Here is a 17090-nt window from a genome sequence, read left to right as displayed (position 1 = left end):
TTTTTTTTTTTTTTTTTTTTTTTAAACACTTTTCAGTTATGTGTTCATCTAATTTGTTACAGTATTATTTTTGTTTCATATTCAGTTTATAAGGTTTTTTTTTTTTTGTGAACGATCAAAATGATACGTAAGTTCACGACTTATATAAACCTATATCGTACGTCCTCATTGTTAGCGACAATATAAAAACGAACATATTCAAACTCATATAGAAAAGTTATATGTTAATCTCTATCCTATATATCTTTTAAGAACCAAATAGATCCTTCCAAATAACCGGCATACATAATAAATATATAAAGAAAGCAACGAAAAAATCATACCTTTGGCAAAATTAAACAACACCCAACGATGTATGAAGTTGTATGGGTTAGACAATTATAGGATATTGAAGAGAGTCCATTGGTATTGATGGTAGGTACCAAGATTCGAACCTCCCTCCATTCAGTTTCGTATTCGTTCATATCAAATGATAGGGAAGAGAAGAAACAAGAAAAAAAAACCGGACCATTATATTGTGTACCTACTACTCAAAAACGACATCGTACGGAAAATAGGAAACGACATTATGAGATGAGTCATTCAATACGCTGTCGTTTAAAAAACAATAAGTTTCACGAAGGATATGAAGTAAAACAGATCAAAAAATTATTAAAATTTGTGCGTTGTTGAGAGAGACGACGAAGACGATAGAGCCACCCAAAACAAATTGAACGATGGGGGCAGATGAGGGAGAAACGCCAAAAACTACACAAAACTCAATCTCTAAAGATCAATTCCTCGCCTGGAAACGCCAAAAGGTATCTCTCTCTCTCTCTTTCTCTCTTTCTCCCTTACGAGTCAATTCTTATTATCAAATTGAAGAACCCTAGATTTATGTTTCTTGTCGAACGCGTAATTTTTTTATCTGTTATAGTATAACTTAGCATATAATGATATTAAATTAGGTATTGAACTGTCAATTTATAAATCATCATTGATTTAATAAAGCCTAGGCTCATGTTTGTTTTTTGTTTTTTTTTTTCTTTTCTTGTAATAATAAGGATGCTGAGTTGTTAGCTAAACAAGCTGAAGCAGCAAGGAAACGTGAAGAAGACATAGCTTCTGGCCGTGTCCTAATGAATGGCCGTGAGCTTTTCTTGCATGAGCCTTGGGTTTTCGACGATACTCACTCACCACCATTGACTCTCACTTCTTCACAGGTACAGACCTAATCTGAGTTCATGAAAAATGGAACTGGTTTGAGTGTGATCTGATGAAACTAGTGTTATTGTTCTTTTTCTAATCTCCAAAGAAACTAACTAAAGAAGATCTGTTAGTTACTGCATTATCTCTGATGTTGTCTGTTTATGTGTGTTTCAGGTGATTCAGACACTACCAAAGACATTTCCTCGGTGATCTGTGATCCAAACTCTGTTTCTCATTTGTTGTAGTACACTTTTATGTTCCCACTTTTGTCTTAACTGTTAAAATCAGGAAATTTAGTCCTCATTGTGACTTAATCGTCGGCTCTGTTTATTGGAAGTTTCTTGGTTGTTTACATCTCCTCAAATTGAGAATTCTTATATGGTTTTGATTTGGAACCTTTTCAATCAATATAAAGCAGAGACCAAACGCTTTTGACTTGAACTGTGGTAGGTTACGCACGCGAAAAGCCTAGTACAAATTTTGATAGTCTGGCCATGAATGGGTGAGTATAATATGATGGTTTGTACTACTCTCGTAAGCTCGCTCGCTCGACGGAAAAGCTCATCTCGATGCCTTATGGAGAGAATTCATTGTCTTGAACTAAAACCAGTTTTGTATTTTCCTCTCATGTTTGTATCTGTTTCAGACATGATCAAAGACAAAACCTCTGATATATGATCTCTCTTTTGTTATTGTACGTATGTTCCCATTTTGTCTTATTGGTAATCAGACAATTAGTCCTTAGTGTGACTGTAATCGCTGGCTCTGTTTATTCGTTTATTTTCTGGTTTTTTAATAAGACCCTTAGGTTTGCAATCCTCACATTAAATTCGTCTTAGATATGATCGTAAAGTAATGTTGAATTGTTACCTTAAATTTACATGGATACTTAAAAGCATGATAATTACCAATCTCATCCCCCCCGTTTAATCCAAATATTTTTGATGTAAAAGGAGTAGTAAGCTTAAGAAATCTCCAAACGAGATACATACAGTACAACGAAACGAGGCGTAGAGAGGGAATTTCATTAGTCAAAACATTCTATTTTTAGTTCCTATTAACTCGCCTAAATATTAGCACTTTTTTGTTCTTCCTCCTTATATTAACATTTATCATTTTCGAACCATTTTTTTCTTTCTTTCTTTTGGAAGTTTTGTAGATTACTTGATCGATCAGCATTGTACATCAACTTACGATTTGGATGAATTGAAATCTCTTCTTGCTTCTCCAATATGGGTCGCGTGAAATTGGAGATCAAGAGAATAGAGAATACAACGAATAGACAAGTTACGTTCTCAAAACGTAGAAATGGTTTGATTAAGAAAGCTTATGAATTGTCGGTTCTCTGTGATATCGACATTGCTCTCATCATGTTCTCTCCTTCTGAACGCCTTAGCCTCTTCTCCGGCAAAACTCGGTATCATCATCTCTTTTACGCCCTTTTATTATTAACACTTTCCATTTGCTAGCTTTCTAGCTAGGGTTTGGATACATAAACATTTTCAATCAATCATCACCTTTTTGATATATTTTGCTTAACTATATATATGGATCATATCATATCTTATTTATCTCTTCAGGATCGAAGACGTTTTTACGAGATTCATCAATCTTTCTAAACAAGAACGAGAGAGGTACGCTATCACTACTTAATTAATTTCCTTACATTTACAATTTATTTTCTGTTTTTTTAAAACATTATTATTTTGTAATAAGTAAATTCTGACTTTTGGTTATTTTTTTTTTCAGTGCTTATTACTTGCCCGACCATAATAGACACCCGTACGTATTACATTACATAATTATATGGGTCTAGTATTTTTGTCATTCAGTCGCTTGACTTTTTTTTTTTTTTCTTTCCTTTTGCTTTGCAGAGATATTCAAAGCAAAGAGGTTCGTCTAATCATAGTGATTAGTTTTTTTTCCTCATTATGTTGGCCTTTTACTTTAATTATTAATCTAGGATAATGCCATTTTGTGACAGTGTTTGCTAAGGATTTTGCAGCAACTCAAGACTGAAAATGACATCGCTCTTCAGGTTACGAAGTCCGTAATTCCTTGATGTTTTGTTGTTATACTCAGTTTTATGATTTCATAAATTCATCAAGATACACTCTTGCTTGCAATACACTAAACTGTTTTTTCTTTCGTATATATTTGAAAAAAGCCCTACAGCTATCAATTCCGACGTCGAGGTAACTAAATCTTTAAATAATTCTCCATCACAGCGATATACATTTCTCTCTACGTAGTTTAACCGTCTCACTTGTAATCGGAAAGTTCAGGACCTCCAGCGTGAAGTTTGTAGGTTACAACAACAACTCCAAATGGCCGAGGAAGAACTAAGGTAACTTATACGACAAACTCAAAAATGTTCTATGTTATATACTTTATAGAACATGTTAATTCATTTCATGATCCCTGTAATTCCTATAACCTTAAAATGAGCAGGAGATACGAACCAGATCCACTAAGATTCACGAGCATGGATGATTATGAAGTTTGTGAGAAGCAACTTCTCGACACTCTAACTCATGTTCTCCAGCGGCGAGATCATCTCTTGAGCAGCCATCATTTATCTTCTTATGAAGCATCTACTATGCAACAAAGCATTGCTGGTCCTTTTGTAAACGATGTCGTTGAAGGTTGGTTGCCTGAAAGTGGTCACAATCAAGCCCATTTATTTGATGCATCTGCCCATTCCAATCAACTCAGGTACATACATATTCCTCATGTCTTCCTAAGCTTCCCCAATCAATTGTTATTTTCTTTGGAAATATAAAAACAAATTTATTTTTTATTTTTCTACCTTAATCAATCAAGAAGCACTGTGATAGTTTGATACATTTCGACTCAATTTTTAACAATTATAATTAAAAAATGGCAGAGAATTATCATCGGCAATGTATGAACCATTGTTGCAAGGAAGTAGCTCAAGCTCAAACCAAAACAACATGAGTGAATGCCACGTAACGAACCACAACGGTGAAATGTTCCCTGAGTGGGCTCAGACGTATTCATCATCAGCCTTATTCGCTTCTATGCAGCAGCAACAGGTGTTTGCAACTTTGCATAGTTAATTACAATTTAACTTCTTTTATTTCTTATAATACTTTAAATTAAAATTAAAAATATTACATATGTTTTGGTCAATGTGCCAGCATGGAGGTGTGGTTCCTAGTATAGATGAGATGATGCCAGCTCAGCAAGGTGATATTCCAGCGGTGACGACGGAGGCACAAGCTGACCGTGAAGTCTCCGAATATGAAACGGGGGCTCCTCAGCTCAGTAGCCAATAATCATAAAGAATATTTATTTATGTAATATCATTTTTTTATTCCTATTCTTTACTACTTAACTCAGAACAAAAAAAAAAAATGGAGTTTTTTGTTGTTATGATATGAGAAAAATCCAATTAGCTCGTTTGAGCTGATTTCTTTATTGTTGATAAAAAAAAAAAAAAAAAAAAATATGAGAAAAAAATGTCCAATCGAGTTATATACTGTATTTGTTTACCGTTTTTGGCAACACTATTTTATAATTTTTGTTTTTACGTGATATTAGTAAGTTTTTTCTAGGCAATCTTGGATTTTAGGGGATAAACAAATCACGGTCTTATTTGGACATAATTGTAATACAAATCTATCATTTTCTTTAAGAAGATCCACATTATGAAATATTATATCATACGATATAATATATGTATGTATCAAGACATAATTGTTTAGACTATAGAGTGACTAGCTGGTGTACATGTCTATTGTAAAATATTATATCATACGATATTTTTGATCCAAATAGATTTTTTGACTTTAGAAATCTCTCAAGACATAATTGTTTAGACTATAGAGTGACTAGCTGGTGTACATGTCTATTGTCTAGTGTCTAGAACAGACTTGATCGCATGTAATTTTAGTTAACAACAATACAATTTATTTTAATCAATTAAACAAAAGAAAGAAAAATCAACCGACGTATATAATTATTTGTAAGCTTAATACGAACAATTCTTGGGTTCACTAGATGAAAATAAGGAAGTTTGAATTGGTTGAAAATAAGGAAGTGAACAAAAGGGTTCACTCTAGAAGTGAACCTAAGTATTTTTCGCTTAATACATAGGTCCCCTTAATGCATTGAGTATGATTTAATTTTGAAGGTTTTTTAGAAATTGTAAATTAAATTATGGAATAACATATCTTTTTACAGCTTTTGTGTTATGTTTATTGAATTATGGCTTATCATACTACCAATCTTGTTTTTGCGTTAAATATTATGATTTATAATAGACTCGGAGGAAATGTTACAAAAAGTTTTAATTAACATAAGTGATAGAAAATTATATGAGTTTTTAATTTGAGAAAAAGCTCTAGAGTTTATTATAGCACTACTAGTTTACAATTTTATTCTTCATTATATTATGTGCTCTGTTTTTTAATTTTAGAATTAAACAACCATAGAAATGAAAATTTTGACGCATAAATAATCTTGTAATATGCTATATTTGCGATAGTTTACAACGGAATATTTTTGTTGTCACTCAGTACCAACAAATGGATACTTTTTTCCATTTAAATGATGCAAAAAGAAGAAGCTATTTTGTAATTGACGGAAAATAACATAAATTAGATAGATATTTATTAACAAGCTTAGATTTTTTCCTTAATTGGCTAAAATTCTTGTTCTAGCTTTTTCTACCAGTCGATGTAGTATTATCCTCATAAAAAATGATACAAGCTTTTTCTTTTTTGAAAAATAATTGCAAGATTTGTTTTCTTTAAAATACTATTATTTTCTATTTAGATTAAGAAAGATTAATAGTAAACGTGTCAACATATAATTTAAAAATCTTTTACTACCAATTTGTTTTATAGTTTTCCTAGTTAAAAACTGTAGATACAATGTGTTGTACGTGTCACAGTAAAAAGATACAATGTCTCCAAATCTCTATAGATTCATTTTTTTGTCATTTTAGAAAGTGAAGGTAAAATGCTTATTTTGGACAAGAAGGAAAAATATCAAATTACTACAAGTTTGTGACATTTGTCTTTAATCCAACCAATGAGCTAAAGCAATGCTAATATTTAGATAATTCCATCTGTTTGTATATGAATGAATACATTTATGTCAATTTATTAAAATAAGATATATATGTATGATATATATGTATTTATATATATGTATATATACTAATTGAGGAAAGAAATCTAATAATAATTTTGTTGAGGTTTTTTAACTTAAAATCAAGATTTTCACCAATAATGTAAAAAGAAATAATATTATAATTTGAACTATTTTTAGCTTTTCTGAGTAAAGGTATGATTGCTTCAAAACACATTGTCTTAGTATTTTGACAAATCACTAGTAAAATATAAGTGCAAAAATGAAAGTGTCAAGCTAAAATTTTATATCTGTTTTTCTTTTTGCATTTACTGTTGAGCTAAACACTACCTTTTGTATATATATTTCGTCAAAATTTATATTTATATGTTTATACATATATACATACACCTTAAATTGAATCAAGTATAAAACAAATTGGGATAATAACATACCTTTAAACACAAAAACAATCAACAGTGTTTGCTTCTTCCAATATATATCACCAGCTACCTCTGCCTAATCTGATACATCTCTTTGTTTTCGCAATCTCGTCGTTTCCTTTGAGCATATCTGGTCGTCTTTCTTTTTGTAAAAGGTATCTTCTTTAGTTCATATCATCTTTACAAATGAATTAAACATTTGTGAGTTTTCTCATTCCCGTCTTTTATTGTGGATCTATCCATCATTCTTAAAAATTTGAAACTAGATTCATATAATTTTCTGTAAAATGTTAATAAAATTTTCAGTTTTTTATATCATATATATTCAACTCTAAAACAAGTTTTTAACCACAAGTCTTTTGTTCTTTAAATTTTTGTTATCAGTTTATATTTTGAAGATTTCGATGATGATGATATCAAATTATGTTCATTTGAATGAAATTATGTATAGCTTTTAATATTTATAAGGCTTTCATTTCACACATATTTTGAAACTATTTCCAACGGTATATAGCAGTAGCCAAAAAAAAAATATGCATACCCACTTTTACTTTGGTCACATACATCTAAGCTTTTTCATTGACCGTACTAATAGTTAGTCACTTCTTTTTTCTCAATTATATGTAGGAGATGGGTTTGAATTAAGATATTGATGCTGTAAATATCGAATGACATTTGTTATTAAAATTCCATTCAAAAAAAGAGCAAACTATATTAAAATCATCTCATGATTGTCTTCAACTTGTTGATAAGTATGGTAAATATACATATGTCGTATGATGTACGTGTTTATGATCAATTGATTAGTGGAGTTCAGAACTACCACAAAAAAATGTTTTTATAGTTTTCTTCTGTGTAAGCTAACCATACAAAATACGTTAATTTGATTGTGAATATTAATGCAGTTTTTAAGAATGGCTCCAAACGAAGATCTGGAATTTTCTTTCTTGAACTTGCCAGAAAATTTTGGTGCTCTCACGGTATACTTTTTTTATCTCTAGGTGTTTTACTATTATTATTATATATTTTTTGTTCACATACTAATTGTTGTGTCTTAATGTATACACAACAATTAGTTGCATATATGCTATGCGGATTATAAAAATAACTTATAATAATAACATTATTTACGTACATATGTAGGATTGTGTGGGAAATTCTTCGTTGCTGGTTTCAGAAAATCAACACAATAACTTGGTTGGACTTGTCCCTTTCTCTGCTGCCACAAATAATGTGTTCTCTTCACCACTAGTAGAGAATTCAAACAATGATCAAGGGACATTCACAAGAACTCCAAGCATTGAACAAGAAACAGCTATAGTACCACAAAATCAAAGCTTTCATCAGGAGGAGGATTACTCTAAGTATTTAACCACCACCGTTGAAAACTTTCATGACATGGTAAGAACTAATCACATACTAATCTTGAATAATCTGTTCCGAAGAATTTTTCAATATATAATGAACTAATTTTTTAAATTTGCAGTCGTCTTGTGTATTAAGCAGTGGCCAAAGAGAAAGTGTGTACAACGGACTACAATCAATCAACTTACAAGGACCTCTAGAGCAGAGTTATCAACAACCTTTACTGTCCCAGACAATTCCTTGTTTCTCTAACGTGCCATATGCTTCAACAATGGTACAAACTTATTCTATAATTCTATATTTTATTTAATAGATCATTAAAAAAAGTTTATGTTACTCAGAATATTCAATATTATAATGATTCAGGTGAGGAGTAATATGCAAGAAGTGGAGAAAGCTAATGAACCCACAAATTTTAATCTAATTCAACATGGCCTTCAAGATCATCACTTTCAACCTTCTCTGTATTCAACTTCTAAAATCTTTTTTTCTCTCTTTAAATATAAAAAATGCTTAGAATTAATAATAACACAAATAGTAATCAATATTGCAGGTATCATCAGGAGGAACAATTTGATCACAACGAGTCACTACTCGAACAAATCATACATATCCATGAAACTGATTATAAAATGCAACTACCAAAATTTTCTAACATGTCGTCTACCCCAACATCAGTGTAAGTTTTCTTTAATTGTTTCCAAGATTTAAATTATCCACAGCTGTTAAACTTAATCTTTGTCCAATTAATAAATTTGTAGGGGGACATTGCTAAACAACAACCAATGCCTAATTCCTGATGCCTCGACTTCAAATACTATAATGAATCCAGGGTATTGTACTCCCATGATTTCCAACACTCTTACACTACAGAGGTATATATTTAGTTGTTTAGTCGCTTCTTATATATTCTCTAAGAATTAAATCACTCACAAATGTAGAACTTTCGAATGTTTTTCATAGGTCAGGAAACTACTCACCATTTACGCAAACTTCATATCAGCCTGACTCAGTGGCTTATGCTTTCCAAAAACCAAGCCCAGTAAACCCTCCTCGTCGGCCCCGTGGAAGGTGACATCATTGTCTTAGCATACATATGTTTGCTTAACTTTTTCATATGATCTAACGTTTGATGATATATTGTTTTCAAATTTTATCAGACCCAGGAGATATCCAAGTGTTACGTCTTCAAGTTTGACTAATACTGCACCAAAAAACATGGCTTTGGTACCTACAACTCAAACCCTCTTAGCCCCTCCCAGGTAAGCAAGTTTTCATGTTCGCATGCTTTACAAATATATATATACAATTTTAGTATATACATTGCATATATCACGATATTTTATGTATATAATTTAGGCCTTATTGCCCACAAGACAAGGGAAAACAACATGTTACAGGCACATCAATGCCGGCTTTGAACCCAACTCTCTATAATCAATATCAAAATTCACACACAAACTCATTGATCCAACAGGTGAAGTGTTTTTTCTCTTTCTAATCTTATTATAGGATTGCATGTGAATTACTCTGAAAAATGAGGAATAGAACCATTTGAAATAATTTGAACGATTTTTTGTGTTATTAAAATATTAACTAATTATTCAATATTTGTTACAAGATAAAAAAATATTATTATATACACTTGAAAATATGGTGTTTGGCTATTTCAGAGTGGAGGCTTCAGACAACGCAGTTGCTATGATCAATTTGAAAATGAAGGTTCTTCGTCTAAAAGAAGGGTATACATGCATTTTTATACAAGTAATCATTTTCTTTTTCAAAGGAAACATATATATAAATGTGACAACAAATTTACTATTGCAGAGGATCACGTTTCCGTTTCAAGAAACAAGCGTAGCAGCTTCATCGGTTATATCTTCTTGGCAAAATGGAAATATGAGTACAAATGGGGCCAATCTCCATGAAGAAAGGTTTGTTTATTTCAATTTTACAACTATAAGTAATTAATATCAGTAATCAGTTGGTATATACTCTCTCTTAAAATTAGAACTAGTTGGTATAGTCTGTAAAATGGGATAGGTTCTTTACAAAACCTTAGACCAAGCAAACAATACATTTTAGTAATTACTTATATATTTACTTCTTATTGCAGGTTAACAAATACAGTATATGATCCACGCTATGCAGGTGCTGGATTAGCCATTGATCCTCATTTGAGATTCTTTTGATTTTTTCTTATAGAAATGGTAATTTTCTCTTATATGTTATAGAATCAATATTCAATACCCCTACATAAATAATAATAATCATAACTACATTATATATTTATGCTCTTTATAAATCTTTTTGCAGGACCGCATAACCTTCATGTGTGAAGAATCAATGTGGTTTATAACTAGATGGGAAACGTATTTGGGTCATATACTCTAACTGAGATGAGCAATTATGATATGCTTATATTCCATGTGACAAGGAAAATATCAATCTATCCGTTTGTAGTTTTGTACTAGTGATGATGTTGTGCCACCTCTTACATTTAATACATTTTCTTAAATGCATATGAGTTATAGATATTGATCGCCTCTAAATTTCATTTTGGAGAAAGAGATACAATAATTCATCACCAAATTATTTCATTAACATCATCCTGATTACAATTATGGTCACTTGAGGGAATATTACTTTCTAAGGCCAGCAAAAGCGAATACTCTCGATCGTTAAAAAAGGTATACTTAGAAAATTAAACATGAATTTTAGAGTCTTCAAGGGGAAAAAGGGTAAGAGCAACAATGATAAATGGGCCAATTAAAAGCCTAATAAGCATTATAGTGATAATGGACTCAAAATGGTCGCACTTCTTTGCTTTTGAAGTTGGTTGTTCATCACTAGTCACTACAGTAGAGTAAGAGCTCTCTTCTTGTATATATTGATTTTGTGAAACCTAATATATTACTCTTGTTGTGAAAGTCAGAAAAAGAAAACGTATACAATGTCAACAAATGATGCGCATGTGTATAACATTATGCGTTTATTATTATTGTGTGGAGCCCATCGTCACTATGCACACATAGTAACTTACTTACGTTGTAAAATACGAATACAATTCACAAAACTTCAATTATAAAGAAGTTAAAATCTCTCTCTCTCTCGCCTCTCTTTTATTCAGTATTCCGATCCTTCTGCGAGTATAAATTTCTCTCTACTTATTTATTATATTCACCATAAAATCAAACACTTATTTATAACAACTCTGTATTTATTCGATTAATTAGTTTATGTAGGTTTGTACCTTTTTTATTCTCAAAAATTTCACGAACTTTTCACTCTTACATATGATATACTGAAACGCCAGGGTTGATGATTATCTTATTTGTGTTCTGGATTTTTTAAGCTTTTGACAAGTAAGCTGCTTTGGGAATCATCGAAAGAACTAGTTCGAGAAAAAAAAAACTTATATTCTATTCACAAAAACTTCTATTATCTTCTATCTTGAGAGCTCATCTCATCACATTTGACTTTATTCTCCAAAAATCTTTAAAATGTTTCACTTTCAGATAACGTTGGTCTAGGTACAGCTTGCGGCAAGTATTTCTGTGTTGTTGATCCTTGTAAGTAAACTATTGAATACATTATCAGTTTCACCAGTTTTAAAATTTATTTGTTACTTCGCCGACTTCTCCATGCACATCTGAAATTTATAAACTAAAGTAACAAAATCCGACAAATTAAACTGATGTTACATTCGTACATAATGATGTTGTTGTTAATTTATCTCCTTTCAGTTAACTCTGACATTTTTTTAACACTTTTTTTTTTGGGACTTTTTGTTCCGTTTTTATTAGCATCTATGCATTTTCTCTGAATTTGGACGTTTCATATCCACAAAATTTTATTAGTTATATACCAATGTGTGTGTTCTGAGTTTCTCCCAAAACTTACTATTTTCAAAAATTCGCTAACCATTATATTAGAAATAATATAAGTAACTTTAACCTAAGCATCAGCAATGGTAAAGTTATTTGTGTTTCACTTAAAGAGAGTTGTTCAATCATACACTTCATAGAATATACATCCATACGTAATCCATTGTGATTGAAAATTTATTATACATTAAAATCTGACATTATTCCATAAATCACAATGACATTATTACATAAATCATAAAATATCACTACAACAAACTTTACAATAATGTCATGAAAATCATGTTATCAAATATTTAATATCTCGCATAGAGGGATTAGCTTAAAATTGATCAATTTATCCCCTCCAAATTCCATAATCTCAGGGAAAATTGAATTCCATAGGTTGCTTTTTCCCCATAAATAAATCCAACGATTATCCATTTATCTTTATCCTCCAGTATGTAATTATCCTTTTCGTAAAATTGTGTCATTGTGGCTATCAGTAATTAATTAGAGTCATATCCTTTGGATAAGAAAAATAATAAATGTCTAAAATTTTTGATTACCATCGACATGCTGTAAAAAAGGTAAAAGGTGCTTGTTTATCCACATAATGCTAAAAATTAGGATAGGTTAAGGATTTACAGCAAGCGAGAGAGGAACGGGCCGACTTGGTTAAACATCCTAATCTTAATCCCTCCGACTTTGCCTAATTTTAAGCATTTCTTTAAATTAAAAAATAAATATTTTATTGATTGATTATCTTTTCCTTAATCCCAAATATTTTTCTTTTAAATATCGAATTAAATTGATTAGGTATAAAATATCGTAGTATTGATTCCGTTTTGACGAATTAAATTCTCTTCTGCTTCGTTGTGAGTGCGTGTATTAAGAGAACAAAAAGAGTTCGCGTAACGTTCATAATCCCTTCAAACCTCATCGAAGAAAAAAAAACTCATTTGCTTATCCTTCTGTACAGGTAAATTGATTTTTCGATTTAACCTTTTTAATTTTACGTCGTCTTTTTTTTTTGGCATTCAATCTATTTCGTGTTTGTATGTTATTTGATTGACGATTCACGACAATTCGATCATCTTGTAGGAGTAAATTATGAAAATCTGATTAGGGTTTGATTATGATGTTAATCTCAATCATTCTTTTTTTTCTTCTCAACACACAAGAATCTTCGTGATTATTTTTAATTTTTTTTTCTTAGAATCTTGGTTTAATCGCTTTTTTTAATCCTAAGAAAGATGTTCGTGGAAGTCGGCTTCGTTCTTTNTTTTTTTTTTTTTTTTAATTAAAGGTGCGCGTAGCTTGGTCGATTTGACCAATGCGTTAATGAATTGTTTTTATTTAATTTTAATAAATAATTCGAGAATATTTAGTCAGTCAACAACTTGTTTATTTCGTGAATCGTAGTTTTTGCTTTTTGGCGTTCAAGAATAGGTAGAGATGCTTTTTGCGTTCAACTTCAAGAATAGACAGTTTCTCGTTTTTTTGTTTTAAACGTGTAGCTTTCATGTAGTCGAGAAGTTGCTTTTTGTTTTTATCATAACGTTTATAAAAACTTTGGCAACAGATTTTGGCTGTTTTTTAACCTTAAAAGGGGATTAAAATAATCCATAGACGTTTTAAAGACCATCCTTATAGCTTTACCTTTTTTTAGCAATCCAATTTGTTTTTTTCTTCTGTTGATATTTTCATTTAAGAAAATGAAGCTGTTACTCTTTAGAATAAAAGAGAATATCCAATATATAGATTACCACTTTTGTATACGTTTAAGCACATCCAACTTAACTTGTTTTATTTCTAGGCTGTTTTTTTTTTATTTCTTTTGGTTTCTTCTTTAGTTGTACTCATTTATTCTGTGTGGCTGGCATGTTGTTAATTTATGCGTTATCTTGTCATTAATCAATTTTTTTTTTTCCAATTCTTGACTAAAAATGGTTGGAGCTTTTTATCTGTGGATTTACGATTGTAGATTATAAATTGTGAACACTATGAATATAGCTTTTTTTTTTTTTCAATCCTTGAGTAAAAATGGTTGGAGCTTTTTATCTGTGGATTTACGATTGTAGATTATAAATTGTGAACACTATGAATATAGCTTTTTTGTAAAGAAATTCTCAGAGCCTCTAGATTGTAGAATTGTGTTTTTAATGACTATAAAGAGAAATGTGAGGACCTCTCTCTATTTGTTAGTAAGAAATTTATATGATTCTTTGCCATTTTTTTATGCTCTTCTTACATTCATTGGATAAAAGAAAGGTGTGAGGGATGTATAGAAATTCTAAGAAACTTCTAGAAGTTGTACCAGTCATCCACTTTAGTTTATACTAATTTGGTAATGATGACATATTCTTAGCAAGAAATAAACTATATTTTGAGTCTATTTTGGTCTAATATTTCCTATATTTTCCCATTCACAGGAAAGAAAAAAACATTAAATGTCACAGATTCTCGATAATATCTCAGAGACCATCCCTTCCATGACATCACCTCCTTCGCTTAGCTGTCTCTCTATTTAAGATCTCTTCATGCAACTCTAACACCCCATTAAAAATTACAAAAATAAAAGAAAACAAAACCCATAAAAAAAAGAAACAAAAAAAAAGAATTGGGTTTTGTTTTTTTATTCTTTGTAAAATGGAGAGAGCCTCTTCTTCCTCTGACTCATCATCATCATCATCCATGGCTTGTTCTTCTTCTTCTTCTGATCAGTCTCTTTCCATCAACTCCGACCAAACCTCACCATTCGTGGCTTCATCATCCATGCTTTCCCGCACGTCATCCTCTTCTTCCTCCGCCGTCGGAGACTACATCGGGACAGAGAGCTGCTTCGACATACTCTCAGCTGACGAAGGAAACGACGTCGTCTCCGTCCCGTCGGAGTCTGTAAAGAGCCGGTATCGTTACGGAGGAAGGAGGAGGGAGGAGAGAGAAGCAAGAGCTGCGGCGGCGCGTGAGTTTCCTCCTCCGATACCGTTGCTTGCTCAGACTGGGAATCTTCTCCCGCACATGCCGTGGGTTCTGAAGCGTGTGGTGACGAGCGACGGGAGGCTTATCCTGAGAGAAGAGAAGGTTCGTCATCACGAGTATTTTCGTGCGGATAGATCCAATGGTCGTCTCACTCTCCACCTTGTTCCTCTAGACGATGACGTTTTCGAACTTCCTCAAGAACCCTCTCATTACCAAACTGATGATGATGACGATGATGATCATGATGAGGATGAGGAGGAGGAGGAACATGAGTGTGATGATGATGATGATCATCAAGAGGTTGATTTGGATGATCTGGCGGATAATTTAAATAAGAGTGTTACTGTTACTGCCCCTAATGATGATGATGATGAGGATAAGGGCAATGTGCATGGTGAGATTGAAGATGGATATAGGAAGGCGATATTAGCGGCGGTGGCAGTGGAGGAGACGGTGGTGGATAGCGGAGTGTTTATTGGAGGAGGCGGAGGAGGAGGAGGATCGCCGAGAGGAAAGTGTTTTAAGTCATGTTTTGTTGGTATGAGAATTCAAGAGATCAGACCAGTTCTTAGTTGATTATTATTTATTTATCAAGTAGTCCTTGTTACTTTAGCTTCGTATGTTTTGGCGGAGAAGAGAATTATTATCGAAGAGAGTAATAAAAATCACAACCGGCTTAATTGTTAATCTATGAATATTAGAGAGTCTTTTCATAAAAAAAGGTTGTTTATTATTTTCTACTGTAATTTTCAGAGAACTGTGCCACTGTGGTGTAATTTATCTTCTTTGAGAAATTCTTGTAGGATATATATTTACGTTATTTTTAATTGGGGTAATAGTTTTTTCGGTAAGTGAGTGACGATAGGTTTTAAAAGTTTGAAATGATCTAAGCCGGTATGGAAAAGAGATATATACATTTATCACTTGTAAGTGAAATATAGTATAAAATCGAATTGTAATATCCTTTGAAGGAAAAAATATTGGAAATAATTGAAATTGAATACAGGTTTCCAAAGAGCGAAAAAATGCAAAGGGAAAAAAAGAAAAATAAAAGGGAAGAAACATAACAGCTAATATTCGATAATTCCGTAAGGTGCAAGTGCAAACAGCTAATATTTGTAGTTCATTTTTGGAGAGAATTTTTTAATTACAGGAAATGGATTTTAAATTGACTTATATACTTTTTTTTTGAACAAAACATAGCCTTACTTTCATTCAACTAAACATAGTAGCATGGTTACAAAGGATAAGAGTTTTCAAAGCAAAACTTAATAGATAAATATGTGCAACAAAGATAAAAATAGATAGATCGACCAACATGTCCAAGAGATGTTGAAAATTTGAGCAAGAGAGCATCAATCTACAAGCTAAATCCAGGGTTGTCGACACCACATTCGCTAATACAGCAGAAGAGTGGTAGATTGTCCTTATCGAAATGACATTGGAACGTTGAAGGTGTTTCCATGGCCGAGAGACTAGATGGTTTGATCTGCTCATTGGCGAGGAGGTTGGTGGATGGAGAGTAAAGGTTGAACATGGCTTACTTGAAGAGATTCCGGTAACCAAATCCCATGGAGTTATGGTCATAATGCCGACACTCATCAAACTTTGCCAAGGGGAAACATACTTGCGGACATTGATGGATTGAACTTGGGAATAAGCAGGTCGCAGGGAGAGTATGTATAGGAGACTGGGAAGGTGTCGGTAACTTTCTCTTCTTGAAGAGAAAGTCATAATGCCGATCTTCCTATATCTTCCGGTTTCAGCACAAATAGAGCAGAGATGCAATTGAGATAGTTCAAGGAACAGCTGAAACAAAGAGGTTAGACTCAAGAGGGACCGGTAACCATCGCTCTGTTGAGCCGAGGTCATAATGCCGGTCCTCATTAGTCTTTGGTGGTCAGGGGTAGGGACCCTAAGCAAAACTAATGGCAGGGTTCTCAAGTAAATGTTGCAATAACAGAGCACCGATGAGTGATTATGTTCAGATTGCAGTCTTCGGACAATTGAAACAATAAATCGACACAGAGGTAAGCTACGGGACTGCAATTGATGACTTGGAACAAACCTGGGTTTTTTAAGAGCATAGGTTGGGTCTTGGGGACTTGTCAAGGTCGTGCACAGCTCCGGCGTCAACACAGAGCTC

At 32.3% G+C, this 17090-nt stretch overlaps 4 protein-coding genes across 4 annotated transcripts; all 4 read left to right on the top strand.

Annotated features, from left to right (window-relative positions):
• On the top strand, positions 627–1629 carry LOC104756562 (zinc finger CCCH domain-containing protein 15 homolog). Its single transcript, XM_010479168.2, has 3 exons — positions 627–800; positions 1044–1202; positions 1363–1629. Exons 1-3 carry the CDS (start codon positions 717–719, stop codon positions 1396–1398), a joined length of 279 nt encoding a protein of 92 aa, XP_010477470.1. The 5' UTR covers positions 627–716; the 3' UTR covers positions 1399–1629.
• Positions 2345–4565, top strand: LOC104756560 (agamous-like MADS-box protein AGL104). The gene is made up of 10 exons (XM_010479167.1): positions 2345–2605; positions 2769–2822; positions 2938–2970; positions 3063–3081; positions 3173–3234; positions 3356–3383; positions 3474–3535; positions 3640–3903; positions 4076–4244; positions 4350–4565. The coding sequence occupies exons 1-10, from the start codon at positions 2421–2423 to the stop codon at positions 4485–4487; spliced, it is 1014 nt and encodes a 337-aa protein (XP_010477469.1). The 5' UTR covers positions 2345–2420; the 3' UTR covers positions 4488–4565.
• LOC104756559 lies at positions 7643–10297 on the top strand. Its single transcript, XM_019239371.1, has 12 exons — positions 7643–7708; positions 7872–8129; positions 8215–8367; positions 8460–8557; positions 8647–8772; positions 8855–8926; positions 9057–9164; positions 9254–9355; positions 9453–9570; positions 9767–9835; positions 9921–10027; positions 10210–10297. The coding sequence occupies exons 1-12, from the start codon at positions 7643–7645 to the stop codon at positions 10283–10285; spliced, it is 1353 nt and encodes a 450-aa protein (XP_019094916.1). The 3' UTR covers positions 10286–10297.
• On the top strand, positions 14612–15764 carry LOC104756558 (protein FANTASTIC FOUR 3). Its single transcript, XM_010479164.2, has one exon. It carries the CDS (start codon positions 14612–14614, stop codon positions 15518–15520), a length of 909 nt encoding a protein of 302 aa, XP_010477466.1. The 3' UTR covers positions 15521–15764.

This window comes from Camelina sativa, chromosome 17, assembly GCF_000633955.1.
Source record: "Camelina sativa cultivar DH55 chromosome 17, Cs, whole genome shotgun sequence".
Lineage (NCBI taxonomy): Eukaryota > Viridiplantae > Streptophyta > Magnoliopsida > Brassicales > Brassicaceae > Camelina > Camelina sativa.
Note: the sequence above shows the minus strand (reverse complement) of the source record. Positions and strands in the feature narration are given on the sequence as shown.

Excerpts from the sequence above, each read along its gene's own strand:
- LOC104756560 (XM_010479167.1), top strand. The coding sequence starts at position 2,421 with ATGGGTCGCGTGAAATTGGAGATCAAGAGAATAGAGAATACAACGAAT. Across the intron at positions 2,606-2,768 it reads CTCTTCTCCGGCAAAACTCG|GATCGAAGACGTTTTTACGA; the intron begins GTATCATCATCT and ends TTATCTCTTCAG. Across the intron at positions 3,235-3,355 it reads ATCGCTCTTCAGGTTACGAA|CCCTACAGCTATCAATTCCG; the intron begins GTCCGTAATTCC and ends ATTTGAAAAAAG.
- LOC104756562 (XM_010479168.2), top strand. The coding sequence starts at position 717 with ATGGGGGCAGATGAGGGAGAAACGCCAAAAACTACACAAAACTCAATC. Across the intron at positions 801-1,043 it reads TCGCCTGGAAACGCCAAAAG|GATGCTGAGTTGTTAGCTAA; the intron begins GTATCTCTCTCT and ends TGTAATAATAAG. Across the intron at positions 1,203-1,362 it reads TGACTCTCACTTCTTCACAG|GTGATTCAGACACTACCAAA; the intron begins GTACAGACCTAA and ends TGTGTGTTTCAG.
- LOC104756559 (XM_019239371.1), top strand. The coding sequence starts at position 7,643 with ATGGCTCCAAACGAAGATCTGGAATTTTCTTTCTTGAACTTGCCAGAA. Across the intron at positions 7,709-7,871 it reads AAAATTTTGGTGCTCTCACG|GATTGTGTGGGAAATTCTTC; the intron begins GTATACTTTTTT and ends GTACATATGTAG. Across the intron at positions 8,130-8,214 it reads TTGAAAACTTTCATGACATG|TCGTCTTGTGTATTAAGCAG; the intron begins GTAAGAACTAAT and ends TTAAATTTGCAG.
- LOC104756558 (XM_010479164.2), top strand. The coding sequence starts at position 14,612 with ATGGAGAGAGCCTCTTCTTCCTCTGACTCATCATCATCATCATCCATG.